Source organism: Dipodomys merriami, unplaced genomic scaffold (assembly GCF_024711535.1).
Source record: "Dipodomys merriami isolate MVZ:Mamm:240054 unplaced genomic scaffold, mDipMer1.0.p SCAF_3, whole genome shotgun sequence".
Lineage (NCBI taxonomy): Eukaryota > Metazoa > Chordata > Mammalia > Rodentia > Heteromyidae > Dipodomys > Dipodomys merriami.
The window spans coordinates 1124110-1142072 of NW_027204492.1; the positions used below are offsets into that span (position 1 = coordinate 1124110).

At 57.0% G+C, this 17963-nt stretch overlaps 1 protein-coding gene across 3 annotated transcripts; it reads right to left on the reverse strand.

Moving 5' to 3' along the window:
* Position 1: 1 nt before the first annotated feature.
* Plxna3 (plexin A3) lies at positions 2–16661 on the reverse strand. Of its 3 annotated transcripts, XM_070039464.1 has the most exons (33): positions 16039–16661; positions 15117–15656; positions 14165–14347; positions 13702–13830; positions 13531–13631; positions 13056–13179; positions 12819–12975; positions 12638–12737; positions 11795–11909; positions 11458–11658; positions 9994–10090; positions 9663–9853; positions 9428–9573; positions 9231–9351; positions 8996–9132; positions 8731–8901; positions 8039–8132; positions 7717–7956; positions 7486–7629; positions 7166–7400; positions 6944–7086; positions 6590–6846; positions 6418–6484; positions 6178–6324; positions 5929–6088; positions 5683–5786; positions 5357–5453; positions 4954–5144; positions 4591–4760; positions 3999–4211; positions 3691–3841; positions 936–1045; positions 2–518 (listed from the first exon to the last, which is right to left on the reverse strand). In XM_070039464.1, the coding sequence occupies exons 1-32, from the start codon at positions 16633–16635 to the stop codon at positions 950–952; spliced, it is 5619 nt and encodes a 1872-aa protein (XP_069895565.1). In that variant the 5' UTR covers positions 16636–16661; the 3' UTR covers positions 2–518; positions 936–949. The 3 variants fall into 3 exon arrangements, with proteins under 3 accessions (XP_069895565.1, XP_069895564.1, XP_069895566.1); XM_070039463.1 differs by having other exon boundaries at positions 2–1045; XM_070039465.1 differs by having other exon boundaries at positions 2–1045; positions 16035–16126.
* Between the last annotated feature and the right edge of the window lie 1302 nt (positions 16662–17963).

The window sequence follows — 17963 nt, forward strand, 5'->3', positions numbered from 1 at the left end:
TTTCCCACATTTAATTTGGAGAGAACACGAGAGGGATGAAGAGGAACTCATGCAACAAAAGAAGAGGCAGTTGGAGGTCAGAGACATGGAGACGAGACGGGCCGGATTACTCAGAGGAGGCAGAAGACACAAGGCAGTAAGTAAGGCACTGCCCCTTTGGCCCCTCGGGGCAGGTGCCCAATAGGGCAGCTGAGGCTGAGGGGCTGCAGGCAAGTGCAGAGAACACTGAGAAGTTTGGCAGTAGGGCTGGAAGCAGGAGCCTCCCCAAGCCTAGAGGCCCAGGTGAGGGTCCAGCACGAGTCTGGTTATAGTTGCCTGGGTGTTCAGACAGGAGGGTCTCCATGAGAACATGGACTCCTCTGGTGTTTGGAGGTTGGCATTGTCTGGCTTATCACAGCCAGCCTGAGGGCAGCTTTAGATGCAGTGTCCCACCCTAGGTGATGCTGGTACTGTGGCCCCCTTCTTGGGATGGGTGGAGACAGACACAGCAAAGTGAGGTGCTGCAGCACTCATCAAAGCTGGCAATGTCATACAGGAACCAGGACAGGTGGCAGGGCCGAAGAGGAAGGTGAAGTGAGGTTGGCAAGATCCCGTGGGGACACATATTTACAGATGGAGGCTGAGGTGGACTCAACTTTAATAAATAGGAGGTTGGGGTATAAACAGCAGGGATGATACGGGCCCTCCCAACTGGTGGGCACAAGGGCAGGAGGGTGGGGGTATTGCTGCTGCTGAGGGGCTGGGTTCTGCCACCTGCTCCCCCTGCAGGGCCCAAAGGAAGGCACTAGTGATGGGGCCTATGTTTGCTGGGGCGTTTTGGTCTGCTGACCTCTCCCACAACACTTGATCTGGGGCTCAACCCTGGGGTCCCAGGCTGCAACCAGCCGTTCCTCTTGATAGGAAGATGGCTCAGGAATGAGTAGCCCCCTCCTCACCAATTCAGCCACCTTCAGCTGTTGCTAGACACCAGGCTGATGATCTGTTCCAGCTTCTGACGCAACTTGTGTTTCCGACAAGAAGCATCTCGGTCCAGGGCAGTGAGGATCTAGGGTAAAGGGTCCCTTAGTGCTACCTCTGGAGCACAGACCTCACTTCCCCCACACACACACACATCTTTCAACCCCTAAGTACTATAGATCTTTGTCCAAATATCTTTCCTCTGACTCATTCCCCCACTTCTTGACCCGACCTCTTCCAAGTGTAGAACCTGCATCTCTGTGACTAGCATGCAAGGGATTGGGTCCACACTGGATGTCCCAAGTGCCCCCTTCCTGTTCCCTCCTAGCCCCCATCTCTTTTACCCAAACCTTTCTTGTTCAGGGCTCCTTGATCTCCTTGCCAGATCTGATGAGCACAATCTTCCAAACCAGCAGCAGCTCTTTGCAGACCTGACCACTCCCTCTTCCTTAGCCCATGATGATGCTCATTCAGGTGCTGAACCTCAGTGTGCACCGCACCTCTCTTCCAGAACCTCTTCACCTCTCTTAACTCAGAGGGACCTAGAGCTAAGTCTCCATGCTCAAGCCATGTCTCCCTGTATATCCACTTGGTCTCCTGTTGAGCTCATCCAAGCTAGAGCTTTAATTTTCCACCTATGGCTCACAAAAGTATATATGCAGTCAGGTGCTTGCGGTTCACACATGTAATCCTAACTACTCAGGAGACTAGGATCTAAGGATCATCCAATTAACCAACAGAAAGCTGGAAGTAACAGTATGGCTCAAGTGGTAAGAGTACCAGCTTTCAACTAAAAAGCTAATTTAGGAGGGAAAAATGGGGAGAGAACAAGTGAAAGGGTGACATTGTCTAAAAAGAAATGCACTCTTTACCTGACTTATGTAGCTGGAAGCTCTCTGTATCTCACCTTTTTTTTTTTTTTTTGGGGGGGGGGGGTCTGGTCGCGGGGCCTGAACTCTGGGCCTGGGCACTGTCCCTCAGCTCTTCAGCTCAAGGCTAGCGCTCTACCACTTGAGCCACAGTGCCACTTCCGGCTTTTTTCTTTTTGCTTCTGTGGTGCTGAGGAATCGAACCCAGGGCCTTGAGCATGCAAGGCAAGCGCTCTACCACTGAGCCACCTTCCCAGCCCAGCAATATATCACCTTTATAGTAACAATTTTTTTTGGTTGGCCGTGGGGCTTGAACTCTGGGCATGGGCACTGTCACTCAGCAATTCAGCTCAAGGCTAGCTTTCTACTACTTGAGCAACAGCACCACTTCCAGATTTCTGGTGATTCATTGGAGATAAGAGTCTCACGGACTTTCCTGCCTGGGCTGGCTTTGAACTGCAATCCTCAGATCTCAGCCTCCTGAATAGCTAGGATTATAGGCGTGAGCCACCGGCGCCCGGCTATAGTAGCAATTTTTATTGTTTTTCTATGCTAGGCAAGCATATAGTAATAATTTTTTTAAAAGCTAAGACAGACCTCAAACGCCCCTGAGTTCAACGGCTAATACTGGCACAAAGAAAGAGAGGGAGGGGGGCTGGGAAGGTGGCTCCGTGGTAGAGCGCTTGCCTTGCATGCATGAGACCCTGGGTTCGATTCCTCAGCACCACATAAGCAAAAAGAAAAAAGCCGGAAGTGGTGCTGTGGCTCAAGTGGGTAGAGCACTAGACTTGAGCTGAAGAGCTGAGCGACAGCGCCCAGGCCCAGAGTTCAGGCCCCATGACCGGACCCAAGAAAAAGAAAGAAAGAAAGAGAGGGAGGGCTGGGAATGTGGCTTAGTGATAGAGTGGTTGCCTAGCATGCATGAAGTCCTGGGTTTGATTCCTCAGTACCACATAAAGAGAAAAAACCGGAAGAGGCACTTGGTTCAAGTGGTATAGTGTTAGCCTTGAGCAAAAGAAGCTCAGTGACAGTGCCCAGGGCCTGAGTTCAAGCCCCAGGACTGGCAAAAAAAAGTGGGGAGGGAAGGAGGAAGGGAGAAAGGGAGGAAGAAAGATGGAAGGAAAGAAAGAAAAAGGTGTATATCCATCCCAGACTTGCATCCAAACTCCAGCCTCCTATATCTAGCTGCTTTTCTCCATTTTCCCCAGGGCTTTGCCCCTCTTTCTCTTTCTCTCTCTCTCTCTCTCTCTCTCTCTTTCTTTCTGTCTCTCTGTCTCTCTCTCTTTGATTTTTGGCTAGTACAATGCTTTTAGCTCATACCTGTTAGGTGAGTACTCTACCACTTGAACCATACCTCCAGTCCAGGTTTTTTGTGTGCCAGTCTTGGGGCTTGAACTCAGAGCATAGGTGCTGTCCCTGAGCTTTTGTGCTCAAGTCTGCCGCTCTACCACTTGAGTCACAGCTCCACTTCCAGCTTTTTGGTGGCTAATTGGAGATATCACAGTCTCACAGGCTTTCCTGTCTGGGCTGGCTTTGAACTGTGATCCTCAGACCTCAGCCTCCTGAGTAGCTAGGATTACAGGTGTGAGCCACCAGTGCCTGGCTTGCCCCCTTAACTTTTGCTCAGTAGAACTCTGTGCTCCATTGAGTAGTTTTCCTCCTATATCCCTCAAATCCCAGCATACAAAAAGAGCATTGCCTGTGCTAGCCGCATGGCACAGACAGAAACTATGTAATCTAAGAGATTGGCTCTGTGTCTCCTGCCTTTGTGGGAACTCCCTGCATCCTACCAATGTCTACCCTCTGCCCCTAGCTTATACTCTCAGGTTCAAGCAAGTCAGGCCCTTTGGGTGCATGGACATACCTCCTGGCGGTACTTGGTGACATAGAAGTAGAGTTCACTGAGTGCACTTAGGACGTTGAAGTCACTGGCATGAAGGCGAGACTGCTCCACTAGGTAGGCGTCCATGTCCTGGTCACTGATGGATGCCATCTTTGCGATGTCTCGGTAGTACCTGTTAGGGCCCTGAGTAAGTCAATCCAGCAGATGTCATGAAAGTCCAAACCCCTGCCCTTATGCCCAGCTAGCTGCTGGGGCTTTTGCCGAGGGCTTCCCAGGATGGGACAGCTCATGCCTGCTGTCACGCACAGCAGTCTCCACTCAGGGCCCACCTCTCCACCCAGCTCTTGTAGTTGGGGATGTCCTTGGCATAGAGCAGCTTGTTGGAAGGTGAGTCCTTGCCCAAGCGGTGCTCAGAGGTAGAGCACGAGTCCATGAAGGTTTGGGCCACCACCGACAGGCAGGCGTCCGTGATGCTGTTCTTGTGGATGTCGAACACGAACTGCGGGTTCTTGATCACATTCACCCAGAAGCGCAGAGGCAGGCTGAGCAGAAGAACACACACTGAACACTCCCTGGTGGCCCCGCGCACCCCTCCCACCTCTGCCTTCCTTCACACCTTGTTCCTGGCTAGTCATGTGTTATCCCAAGATGGCAAGAGAGATATATTTAGTGTCAGGGCTGAAGTTCAGGCAGCAAGAGCGGAGCAAATGGCCCTTCTGTTCTCAATAAGTCCACTTCCCACCTGTCCAAATATCCAGGAGCATCCCCCTGCACTCTCAGTCAGAAACAGGCTCTGCCACCGTCCATTCCTGCCTGGATAACTATTTCCGTCCCTGCCAATCTCCCCACAGGCAAAGCCACCAGCTGCGTCTCTCCACCCATCCCAAGAGGAACCAGCAGAAGCTGGGCACAGAGTGGTACCAGTTGCTTTTCCAGGTATGGCGCACATCAGGGTCACTGATCTGGTGCTGGTCAGCTTGCTCATCCAGGAAGTCGAACATGTACTTGATGGCCAGGGGCAGGGCTGAGCCCCGGTGGGCTGTGCTAAATACAGTTTCAAAGAGGTCATCCACAAACTTCTGCAGTGTGCCCTGCAGGGGACAGTGAGGGCACAAGCTATGAGGAAACTAGCGGGGCCAGCGCCCCTAAGGTGGACCCAGCCTCCATGTTGACCCCACACTTCCCTGAGAATGTAGCCCCTGGCTAGCAAGGCCTGGGCTGGTCCTTCAGAGCCAGAGCTGGGCCTCGGCGCAGAGACCAAGATAGCACAGAGCACGTGCATACCTTGGTGGCCAACAGCCTTGTCAGATAGATCTCGGAGACCATCTTGCTGCCCCGGTCCCCTTCTCGGTGATCAGCGTGGTCATGATTCTTCACCAGGTGCCACAGTTTGGTGCCAGTCTCCTGGTCAGGTGTGATCATGGGTGCCCGTGAGCGGAGGCTATCGGGGCTGCTGGCAGTGCGGAGCAAGCTCTCTGGGGCACAGAACAAGCACATCTCTTAGGCCACCGGGGTTGCTGGCCACTGCCAGGCATCTCAGTCCAGTCTTTTCCAGGAACCCAGCAGCCTGCGCAGGACCCATCTTCTCTGACCCACCCTACTTGTAGATGCTGGAGAGCTGGAGACCTCCCCATGCACAAGGCAGGATGGGTCATGCAGCTGAGGTCACCATGCTGAGGACACCTACCGTAGCGGCTGAGGGAGCGGGTGAAGGTGAAGGAGTTGGCCATGTTATAGGCAGATACTTGTTTGGGCACCAGTGCCACTATGGAACCATCTGTCACCTGGAGGTCCCAGAGACAGAGAAGAGGATGTGCAGGAGACCACGAGACCACCACCCTCCCAGCCCCTTCAGTGTGCACATGGGTGGCACCCAAGGTCCTGTGAAGGAGGGCTTGTGAGGTCAGGGACTCCATACTGGCTGGAAGGAGCCAACACCACTGATCCAGTGTCCTGCTGGGGCTCAGGACAGGGCCCCGGCTCTCATGTGGCCCTGGGAGTGAATGAGCTTACCTGGTAATGGGCCAGTGAGTTGACCCTCTTCCAGTCGCACTCGATCTTGGTAGTGACATCCTCATCCTGGAGGATGATGCGGGCCATGCGGCCCTGACGCCATTCTGTGGGCCACAGGCAGCCCTTAAGGGCATCCCCCCAAGACTTCAGGCCCACCTCTCTTAGGGAACACAGCTTGGGGGTGGGGGTGCATGAGGGCAGCCTTGCACTGGGTGGGGGCCAGAGGGAGAGGGAGGGGGCCCTCACCCAAGTCCATGTCCTCAGCTTTGGGGCGCTGGGAGTATGGGATGCCTTTGTACACGGTGTCCAGCAGCTTGTCTTTAGCCTGGGTGATGCTGTCACAGTTGAGGACCTTCACTGGCACCTGCGTGCTTCCCTCACTTTCTGGGCACACACAGTGCAGGGTCTAGGGGCAGGGGGAAGAGCCCCAGCATCAGTCCCAGGCAGGGCATCTGCCTACCTCCCGCAGCTGCTGCCCACCTGGCCTGTGCTCACCAGGGTTTTATAGTCGATCTGCTGCCGGATGAGTTTGTCCTCGCTCAGCGAGTAGCGGGCCTCCCCTGTGATGGCGTCAATGGGGCCTTTCTCCATTTGTTGCTTGATGGCACAATAGAGCAGGAAGAGGGGCTCCCCAGCACATTCCTGTAGCCGGAACCAGGGGCACTACTGGCTACCTGTCTGACAGCCAGCGGTGCCCCAGTATCAAGGCCCCCGGCACCCACCCACCAAGCACACCTTCAGAAATTTATGCAGAAGGAAGGTGAACCAGTTGGTAAGCATCTTCTCCGCCACTGACTCTGTCCTAGGGCAGGAAAGAGACACTGAGGCCTGGCAAGGATGGGGCTGTGAGTGTGGGTGGGGAGGGGTGTGTGGCTTGGCCAGGGACAGGCCAAGAGGGAGCATGTACCTGCGCAATAGCAGCTTTGGGTGGTTCTTGCTCTCGAGGTTTTTCTCTATGAGATCAGCCAGCAGCTGCTTGAGCAGCCCCGTGGCATAGTCAAGCCGGCTCTGCAGGGCCACCATGGTGAGTGAAGCCACGGTGCCTCGGTCACGCATGGAGAAGCTGCTCTGAGCCTCCAGGGTGTGGATGAAGGTAAGCACGAAGGCGCGGCTGTGTAGCAGCTGCCCAAACAGGCGAAGGGCCTTTTCCACATTGGGAGGAATCTGTGGGAGAGTAGGGGGATGGGGGGAGAATCTTGGAGGGTGAGGAGGGGGTGGTCCTGAGGGAAACAGGGAGTGGGCAGGCTCGGGGAAGACTCACATCCAGCTCCTTGAGCACAGGGTGGGCCTCGATGCCAGGGAAGAGCACGCGCACAGCGTATGTCCGATAATCCAGGAAAGGGATCTGCACCCCATCCATGTGGTTTGTGAGCTCATTGATGTCCGTTTGCAGCTCTGCGAAAGCTGGGTAAGGCGGAGGATGAGTGAGACCAGGGCTCTCACCTGCTGCCCGCCACCCTCCGCACCACCGCGCCTTAGTCACCTTCTTTGCACTCCAGGGCCACACGAGACTCCAGGTTGTCCATCTGCAGCTGGAGCCGCTTGAGCGTGCGGTCGGCATCCTGAGTCTTACGCTTGTAAGCAACCAGCACGGCAGTGATGGCCAACAGCAAGAGCCCCCCGCCTACTGCCAGCCCCACCATGGCTGGCAGGGTCAGTGCCCGTTCCGCTGTGATGTGCAGGGTGCCCAGCCAGAACTCCAAGCCTCCCACCAGCACCTGCAAGGACAATCCTAAGGTTAGCCAATTCTCATGCCCCCCCCACCCCAGGCTGCCCTGGTGGCCTCCCGTTCCCCGCACCCACCATGACAGGCTGCCGGCCTGTCTGGCTGGGCGAGTCGCACAGGAGTTGTGTGTCTGAGACTGTGAGCGCGCATGGCTGACCTCCGATCAGCACTGTGTAGTTAAGGCGGGAGCTGCCGGCTGCTGCAGGGATCAGGTTCTTGCCCTGCAGATGGGGGACACACGGTCAGCCCGGTGTTGTCTGCCTTGCAGACTCCATGCCTCCCTGTGCTCTCTCCCACCCCATCGGCACCTTCAGCACTACATGGGAGCCAGGCTTGACATCCAGCACACCGGAGGGCCCAAGTGGCTCAAAGCTGGGGTCAGGGTAGTAAGTAAAGGACGACCGGTTGAGAGAGCGGGCCGTCTGCACGTGGTCCAGCAGGAAGCCAAACTCATCAGGGTGTTCGCCTTGGGCCCTTGGCTGAGGCCGCCCAAGGAAGATGCCAGGAGCCTTGCACAGCATTGCAGTGTCATTGATCACCTGGCATGTCTGTGGGGACAAGGTTGGACATCCCAGTATGTGAAGCCATGGGAAGCGGGGGTGCCGTGGGGGAAGGGAGGCTGATACTCACATTGGTGGTCTCGATACCTCGGTATTTGGCCCGAACCCGGGGCTCCTGCACAGTCAGTAGGTGAGTCCCGCTCACAGTGATGGCAGTGCTTCCGCTATAGAGAAGAGTAAGTGGCCTGAGACTCCCACCTCCGTGCGGACTTCGCAAGGCTGTCATGATAGTGCCGAGCTTCTCTGATGGGTACCTGGTCCTGTGTGGCCAGGACAGCTCTGTCCCCTCTACCGGTGAGAGTTCAGGCCCAAAGGACTCAAGCATCACTTGATACCCACAGTCCTACTTACCAAAGCGGAAGGACCTTACTCAGCCCCTAGCTTTGTTTCCTCCATGTTTGCATGTGTGTGTGCACACGCACGCGTGCACGCGATTCCTACAGTTTGAACTGCAGACCTGGGCACTGTCCCTGAGCTGTTTTGTTCATGGTCGGCACTCTAGCACTTGAGCCACAGCTCCAGTTGTTGCCTTTTTGGGTGACTAATTGGAAATAAGTCTCCCAGACTTTCCTGCACAGGCTGGTTTGCATGGTGAGCCTCAAGTCTCAGGCTCTTAAGCAGCTAGGATTACAGGCGTGAACCACTGGTGCCCAGCTTCTCCAGGTCTTTCTATTTGCTGTGCTGTGCTGCGGACCCAGAGCCTCACAGATGCTAGGTAAAAGCTCTACTGCTGCACCACATCCCCAGAGGCCAGGATCTTACTTGATGATGCTCCAGGTGGGCTCAAGGTGCGTGACTGTGGGGTCCTGAGTGTAGGTGTAGATGACTCCTGGGCTGGAGATGTTGGCATGGTCAATGGTCAGCATGATGGGGGCCTGGCTGGGCCCCAGGGTGGAGACAGGTGAGATGCACACAATCGCCTCAGCGTCTCTTCTACATGGGCAGGCAGAGAACTTGAAGCAGGCAGCCTGGGGCCTCTACCCACCCTGGCCCCATGCCACCCTACTCAATCTCAGCCCTGGCCCACCTCACAAACTGGCACTCTCCATCTCTCATGGTCACTGTGACCCGGCTGCCCGCATCCAGAGAGCTACCAGAGATGGTGAGCCGCGTGCCTCCTGAAGCCGGGCCCCGAGTAGGACTCACACGGTCAAATGTCGGAGTCTGGGGAAGAAGCAGCATTGAAGGGAGGCAGGGCAGGGGCCGCCCCAGCATTCCCCACAGGGGGATGGGGGAGAGGAAGGTGCCGGAGGGCCACGCACCACAAAGCTGTAGAGCTGCTGAGACTGGGTGCGGAAGTCAGCGGAACAGTCACCTACGCACAGCTCGGCGGGCCCTGGCGGTGGGCTAGGCACCAGTGACTCCTCCATCTCACACACAATCCTAGGGGGACCCAGAAGGTCAGGGCCACCATGGCAGAAAGGGACAGGGTGCCCCCCCCCCCCAGGACCATACTCACCTCTCAGCACTGACATACTCGGTAGGAATGGAGTTGCAGCGCACACCAGCTACTCGCAGGCCTACCTCTCGGGAGGCAAGGCCCAGGTTCTCCCCGACGATGGTGACCCGGGTGCCTCCCTCCTTGGGCCCCATGAGGGGATGGATCTGCAAGGCAGGAGAGAAGGCATGGCGAGGGAGTTGTCTCAGACCCATGGGTGCACAGCAGGCAGGCAGGGGTGGTGGGCGGGGCTCACCTGTGTGATTCGGGGATGGCTACAGCGGGCCCCTTTCTGGCTTGTATGCACCCAGTTTGTCTTGGGAGATGGGCAGTGGGCCCGCAGCTGGCACTTGTGCTCTGAGATGCACCAGCCGCAGTTGAAGCGGGGATCCGCCTTGAGGCAGAGGCCACAGCTGGGCCGTTGTGCCCAGCACTTGTATAAGAGGGCTGCGGGCACAGGGGACCATGACTGATGGAGCAGGCAATGGCAGGGAGACAGTGAATATTAGGGCCCCCAGACCTGCCCCCAACCGTGCTAACCCTGCCTGGGAGGCACAGTCCCTGACCCCATGACAAGCACCCCTCACCTCGGAAGCTGGGAGGCTTATCGATGGGGAAATCCCCATCCCAGACGACAGAAAAGTCCAGCTCAGTATCCCCAAGCGCGTCGCCTTCATAGGAGTACTAGAGAAAATGGAAGCAAACACGTGAGCACAGAGAAGAGAAGCAAAAGCCAGGCACCAGTGGCTCATGCCTGAAATCGTAGTGACTCAGGAGACTGAGATCTGAGGATCATGGTTCAAAGCCAGCCTGGGGGGGGGCTGGGAAGGTGGCTCAGTGGTAGAGCGCTTGCCTTGCATGCCTGAGGCCCTGGGTTCGATTCCTCAGCACCATATAAGCAAAAAGAAAAAAGCCGGAAGTGGCACTGTGGCTCAAGTGGTAGAGCACTAGCCTTGAGCTGAAGAGCTGAGGGACAGCGCCCAGGCCCAGAGTTCAGGCCCCACGAGGGACAAAAACAAAAGCATAATCTTGCCACCTTGCCAACCACCTCCCTCCCCTCGCTCAGAAACCTGCAGCAAGAGACTCAGCTTTCCCTGCCAGGGCCACCTGAGGCTTCAAGACCAGCAAGCTGGGCATAGATAAGAACCACACAGCCAGGCACTGGTGGCTCAGGCCTAGCAACTCAGGAGGCTGAGATCTGAGGATCGCTATCCAAAGCCAGCTTGGGCAGGAAAGTCTATGAGACTCATCTCCAAGTAACTACCAGAAAACTGTAAGTGGAGCTGTGGCTCAACTGGTAAAGTGCTAGTCTTCAGCAAAAGAGCTCAGGGACAGTGCCCACAGAGCAAGTTCAAGCATCTCACAACTGACAGAAAGAAGAGGAGAAGGAAGAGGAGAAAGAAGAGGAAGAGGAGGAGGAAGAGGAGGAGGGCTGGGAAGGTGGCTCAGTGGTAGAGCGCTTGCCTTGTGTCCCGACCCGCAGGACTTCAACGAGGGCAATGAACCTAAGCGAGAAGGAATGAAGGGACAAGAGACACGAAGAATGACAGCAAGACAGGGATTCTGCTCAAGCTGCTCAAGCTGCTGCTGCTGCTGCTAAATTTTATTTTTCACACAGCTGTATTTATAAGGAAGCTTTTTCATTGGCCGTCATTGGCCGAAGCAGCTGTAGGATGTTTGCTTAGGGCAAGGTGAAAAAGGTGGTCGGTCTTTAGCAGCTGCAGGGTGTTTACTTAGGGCGTGGTGAAAAGGTGGGATTCTGTAAACTCAGCCTCTAGACGTTCCAGTGAGATAGTTAAGCCTATTATGTTGAGAGACTCAACTTTTGGCTCTCAACAGCCTTGCATGCATGAGGCCCTGGGTTCGATTCCTCAGCACCACATAAGCAGAAAAAGCTGGAAGTGGTGCTGTGGCTCAAATGGTGAGTGCTAGCCTTGAGCTGAAGAGCTGAGGGACAGTGCCCTCAGAGTTCAGGCCCCATGACTGACAAAAAGAAGGAGGAGAAAACACCCATCATGTCCCAACCTGGAGCTGAAAGGGCAGAACCTCACCGAGGCATTCTGACACTGCACACTGCTGCTGTTAAAACGCACGGCAGGCACCCGCTGTTGCCGCCCCTGCACCCGGACCACACACTCGTAGTTCTTCTGGCCTGACTGAGGCTGTGGCAGGTTCTTAGCCCGCAGGGTTAGAGGCTGCATGACGCCCACGGGAATCAAGAGGTCTCCTCGAGGCAGGATCTCGGGGCAGCCCTGGGGGTGGGGGCAGAGAGCCTGTCAGAGTCACACGAAGCCCCTCCCTTCTCTAGGCCCAAAGAAACTAAAGAGCTCAAATGCAGAAAAGTGTGGAGCCCAGCCCCCCCGACGTAGCACGCCGCACCCGCCTCACCTCAGGGCTGTGGACCCTGCCCTCCTGGAAGGAGCACTCGTGGGGGTGGCTGGTACACACATGGCGATACTTACACCAGTGGCAGGGATAAGGACTGCCAACGCAGGACATGCACCTGTGGGCGGGGGGGGGGGGGGAGTGGCTTCAGAAATAATGGAGAAAGACAGGCACCAGTGGTCCAAGCCTGTAATCCTAGCTACTCAGGAGGCTGAGATCTGAGGATCACAGTTCAAAGCCAGCCCCAGACAGGAAAGTTTCCATGAGATTGAGATTTTTTTTTGGGGGGGTCCGGTTGTGGGGCGTGAACTCTCGTCCTGGGCGCTGTCCCTCAGCTCTTCAGCTCAAGGCTAGCACTCTACCACTTGAGCCATAGCGACACTTCCAGCTTTTTTCTTTTTGCTTATGTGGTGCTGAGGAATGGAACCCAGGGCCTCAGGCATGCAAGGCAAGCGCTCTATCACTGAGCCACCTTCCCAGCTCCTCCATGAGACTCTTATCTCCAATTAACCACCAGAAAACGGGAAATGGTGCTGTGGCCCAAGTGGTAGAGCACTTGCCTTGAGCTGAAGAGCTTGGGAACAGCACCCAGGCCCAGAGTTGAAGCCCCATGATGGACAAAAATAAAAAAGAAATAGCAGAGAAGGCCACACTACCCTGCAGTGCCCTCCCACAGGACACACAGGGAAACAAAGGCAAAGGTAGCAGATCCTACTCAAGGGCAAAGAGAAGTGGGACTAGGGATCAGGGAGGCCCAGCAGCTGACTTCTGAAGCCCTGGGGCCTCGCTTATCCCACAGCAGCCCTGTCTCCCCACGCAGAGTCAAGAGCTGGGCCAGGTACTCACGACGGGAGGGCGCTGCAGTTGTACAGGACAAAGTCAGCCCCAGCGAACCTCATGCCCGTCTCCCTGGAGAGCAGCTGCAGCCGCACCGTGTGCATGGCCCCTGCAGCAAGCACCAGGGTGGTCAAGGGTTGACCAAAAAGAAGAAACTGCCCCCCCAGACAGATGCTCCTAACCCACTGACCATGTCCCCTGGTAAGTGTCTGCAGCTCCTGGAGTGAGGGTGAGGAGCAGAGCAGCTCGCCGGAGGGCAGCAGGACAGCCTCATTCTCCGTCACCTCCTCAAAGGCACAGCTCACTCCCATACTGAGGTCTGGCACGTTGCGCATGGCTACAGTCAGCTGAGAGAGGCAGAGGGCTCAGAGCAGGGTGCACCCTCCACACAGTGCTCCTGGCCCCACGCCCCCTCCATGCCACGTACCTGCACCGCGGGGGATGTCACTGACACGTTGTTGGGCCGGACCCGCACCTGTACGCATTTGCTTAGTTCCTCCGCAAAGCCATGGGGGGCAGAGGCACCTGGACAGGCTCCTTCACGGCAGCACCTGCCCCAGGAGGACACAGGAAGGGGTGCAGTGAGAAGCTGGAGCCGGGGGGAGGGGAGAACCAGGGACAGACTACCCAGCCCACAATGCCAAGCAACAGAGTGCCTGGGCCCCATCCCCTGGGGTCCAAGGGACGTCACTCAGGGTGGAGGTTCCGCTCATTAGCTGCAGAGAGTGCTGGAGGGAGGGAGAGGAAGACTCAAGGGCACGACTGGGGAGAAGAGGAACCACAGGTGAAGGCGGGCATGGCAGAGGCGGCTGCTTCTTGGCCCGCTGGCAGAGCTCTCCTCGGCTCAGCCCTGTCTCCCAGTGAACCCATCCCCACCCCCATCCGGCACCCAGCGCCCTCACCTATGCTGCAGCACACACCAACCACAGTGCGGGTCCCCCGAGCCCAGGCAGGCCGCACAGCTCACATACTGCTCACACGTCTCCACTGGGAGTTGGCTCACCTGGGGACAGCCATATCAGCACCCAGCCCCTGACCGCCCCCCCACCCCCCACCACCCACCTCGGGCCCACCTGCTTCTCACTGAGGAGGTAGATATGTTGGTGATCAGGGCTGAAGAGCAGGTCTCGGAGTATGGGGCTGCCATCCACCACCGGGACTGTCTCGTACAGATGAGCATCCTGAGAGCCATCAACCCGCACCTGAGTTCCAACAGCAGGGCAGAGCGATGCCAGAGCAGCCTCGTCACAGCACAGCCCCCTGCACCCCAGGCCTGGCCTTCTTCAGCCAGGGACTTTGTAGGTTGTGGCTGAGCTGAAGTTAGAACCTACTCGGGTCAAAAGCTCTCACATCCACAGTGCCAGGCAGGGGAAACAGGGTACAAAGGCCGCCCCTGCAGTCCAACAATTCATACTGGTAGGATGGCTGGCTGAGTTGGGCTGGACTCTTGGAGCCTAGCCTATGAAGTCATCATGCTCTGTCCAGGGCCTCCCAGCCCTCTCTGTACAGAGCAACGCCAAGGGTGCCAGGGCCTACCTTCTTCAGATTGCCACTGCGTGTGCCAATGAAGACCACGGAGTGTTGGTGGTAGGTGTAGGCAGCCACACTGGCCATGCCGTCCGTGCTGTCAGCCAGCAGCGGTAACCCCTCGATCACATGCAGGCCACCCAAAGGCTGGTTCAACACCAGCCCACAGAAGTTGCCATTGATCTGCATGGGCTGGAGAAACAGGAGAGGTAAGTGAGAATCCAGGCTGGATAGAAGCTGGAAGATCCGTCCCATGTTCCACAAGAGTGCGGGACCTGAAAGCCATTACCCGTCAGCCACCCAATAGCCTGACTTGACCCAATTCCACAGGAAACGGAGGGCTGGGATGGAGAAAGCCTGGCCCTGTTACCGCTTGGAATGGAGGAGGGAGGACCATGCTGGGAATGAGAGAGGGGGCAGGGAGAGGAAGGTGGCAGTAGACAAAAAGAAGACATTGGCAAAAGACATTAAGAAGAGAGCCAGGCACCGGTGACTCACACCATAATCCTAGCTGCCCAGGAGGCTGAGATCTGAGGACCACAGTTCAAAGCCAGCCCAGGCTGGAAAGTCTGAGACTTATCTTCAATAAACCACTCAGAACACCAGAAGTGGCATTATGGCTCAAGTGGTAGAGTGTTCACCTTGAGCTGAAGAGCTCAGGGACAGCGCCCAGGCCCAGAGTTCCAGCCCCAAAACTGACACACACACACACACACACACACACACACCCCGCCAAAAAAAAAAAAAAAAAAAAAAAAAAAAAACACAAGACATTAAGAAGACAGGGAAAGAGTGTGGAAGTCCTGAGAAGAGGAAAACGAGCATTAGGATGGACTTGCCACTCTCATGGCCTTGCTAAGCCCCAAATTAGAAGTCCACCTGAGGAAGGGGCATAGGGCCAGCAGAGCTGGCAAGCTGTAGCGGGGGGCAGGGGAGAGTGTGGGGTGGGCAAGGGGCTCACGGTGTTGATGCACGGCAGCTCCTTGTTCAGCAGCCAGGGCAGGGCCAGCGTGCCCTCCCCACGATAGCAGGACTGGATGCGGCGGCGGATATGGGCATTGATGTTGCTGAGGGTAAAGAGGCAGAGGATGGTCTGCCGAGGTGGGCTAGCCCGGTTCTTCTGACCCTGGGAGAAGATGGTGAAAAGGACATCTTCGTCGGCAGGCACACCCAGGGCCTGGGCCAGCAGCAGGCCAGGCTTGGCCAGATGGGCGCTTTGTACTAAGCGGTACTCCACGCCACGCCAGGAGCAGCCAATGGGGAACTCTACATATGAGTAGAACTCTGAGTCCCCTGCGCACATGCGCACAATCTTGGATGTGAAGAATTTCTCGCCTGCTGTGTCTAGGAGGGTCTGCTGGGTGTCCAGCTGCAGCGTCAGGAAGTACACAAAGGAGGCGCTGACAAAGCCATATATGTAGTAGATGTCAAAAGCAGGGTACAAGGACAGTGTGTCTGAGGGGATCTTGATCTGAGAGGACACGAACTCATCTTGGTACACCTAGGGGAGCAGGGTGAGGTACAAAGGGGATGAAGCCAGGGGTCCCCTCCCCACCCATCTTCACCACCCAACCCTGCTGCAACAAGCTGCTGCAGTAGGAGCTTCCCGCTGGGCCCCTGCCCTGCCTGGACAAGCGAGGCCAGCAAGGCCACGAGCAAGGTGACCGGCTTCCCTGCAGCCAGGGCTCCCCTCAGCTAGACTCTACCCAACCCAGCCTCTACCCAATGTGAGCATCTGGCTCACATCTCCCTAACAGTCAAGGGCCAAAAGTGAGCTTCACACCAGGGGTCTCCTGAGATGTGGATCCAGGAGCGAGGGACTGAGCAGGGGCTGGGCTGGGCGGCAGGGAGAAGGACTGAACGGATGGGCATGGCTCACCCACCAGACTGAACATGTCTGCACTATCCTCATCGCCGATGAGCTTGCGGGAGCTCAGGGTGGGGAAGTACTCGGACTTGCCATCCACGGCAGTACCGACAAACAGCTTGCTGGGTCCCTGGCTCTGCTCCACAATGACACCAGCCATAGAGTCAGACTCCTGGGCCCCAGACAGGTAGTGCTCCTTGCGGTGGTGGGGTTCGCCCAACTTAAAGAGATCATCTAGACGGAGGAACTGACAAATGCCCTGCCAGATGCTGCCACAGGCCACCAGGCGACGGGCTGCGTAGTCTATGAGCAGCAGCTTGTTGACGTTGTCCACGGGCACCAGGTGGTGGGCGCACACACGCATGCTGGGGGGCGGGTAGCAGCGAGCGTTGTCCTCAACAGGTCCCGTGACATGGGCCCGCAGCTCAGTCAAATTCGGTGCCAGCTTGAAGACCCGGTTCACGGCACCCACAAACACCTCCCCAGTCACTCGGTGCACAGCCAGGTGGGTGAGCGTAGTATCTGTCACCACAAAGGCACGGAAGGGCCTGCTGCTGCCCAGCCCCCCACCCACAGTGAGGAAGAGCAGCGGGAGGAGGCAGACAGCGGGCATGGCCAGCAGCTGAGCCAGGGACAGGCCTGAGGAGAGACAGCAACTGGGAGTTAGAGGCCCCAGGCTCGAGCTGTCTGCCCTCCTCCCACCCTCCTTGGCCTACAGCCCCTGGCAGGCTGGGCTTCATGCCACAGGGGGCCAGGGCCATTCACCCAACGCCACAACAGAGCCGCAGATGGTGACCGGAGCTAGGGGGGAGGAGAGGCCTCTGGCAAGCTCAGGCAGGCTTGGGGGCTATCAATCATCTCCCCAGCCCTTAGCACTGGAGAGGGGCCACACCCAAGGGGGCAGCAGAGTCAGATGCTTGGAGAGACAGGGCGAGAGGCCCTCCCAGAACTAAGACCTGAATGCCCCATCCCAGAGCTGAGGGCCGCCAGTCCTCCAGGGGAGCAGCCAGAGGGAAGCCCCAGGCCGCACTCGGCCCATGCCCGAGCTGGAGAAAGGGAAAGGGAAAGGCAGGGAGAACAATCACCAGCCAGGGGAGAGAGTGAGGATGTTTTCCCCCAGTGCTACCACCACCAGGAACCCTGTGCTGGGGAATCAAGGCCTGAGACTGGCTTTAATGCCACCACAGTTCCCAATCCTGGTCTGAGGCGCTTCCTTCCTCCGAGAGTCTTGGGTCTGTCCAGGGCTGCTGTCTGACCATCCCAGCTGCAACACAAAGCTGAAACGCACCTTCCACCACCCCCCACCACCCCCATCTCTGCTCCAGACAGACATAAGTCAAGCTTCGCACAGGCAGACAGATGCCCAGGCTGGCCTACGGAGCTCTCCCTGCAGATTCAGAGGCTGTTAGGGAAGGAGAGGGGAATGGGGGGAGGGCACTCCACCATGGAGAGTCTGAAGAACTGGTGTTCGGGAAGCAACACTCCCAAATACAGTGGAAACCTTGGGGATACCGGGTAGGTATTGAGCCAGGGCTGGCACTTTGCCCCCAGGCCACACCCAGGCAGCCTCGGGCTGCAAAGACAGCGGAGCACGGTTGCGGCAACCAATGGGATGGAGCTCAGTGCCACCCTCTTGGTGTCCAAGCCCCAAGGAAAACAGGAGGTACTCAGCGTGGGGTGTGGGGGCATGTGGGAAACCAAAGGAGGAAGCAAAGAGAAAGGAAAACAAGCGTTCGCTAGGACAGGGAGCCAGCCCAGCTGGAAAGCAAAGTTTCCGATCAGATTGATCATGTCTCTGGGGCTCTTTTGTCAGTCTGCATCCTTGGCCCCTTAATGCAACAGCCAGAGAAGAAAGGAAGGCCAAAGAAACGAGCGCGGCATCCTGCTCTCACCTCCTTCACCGCCTGCTGGAGCACACATCAAGGAAGGGGCCAGGGAAAG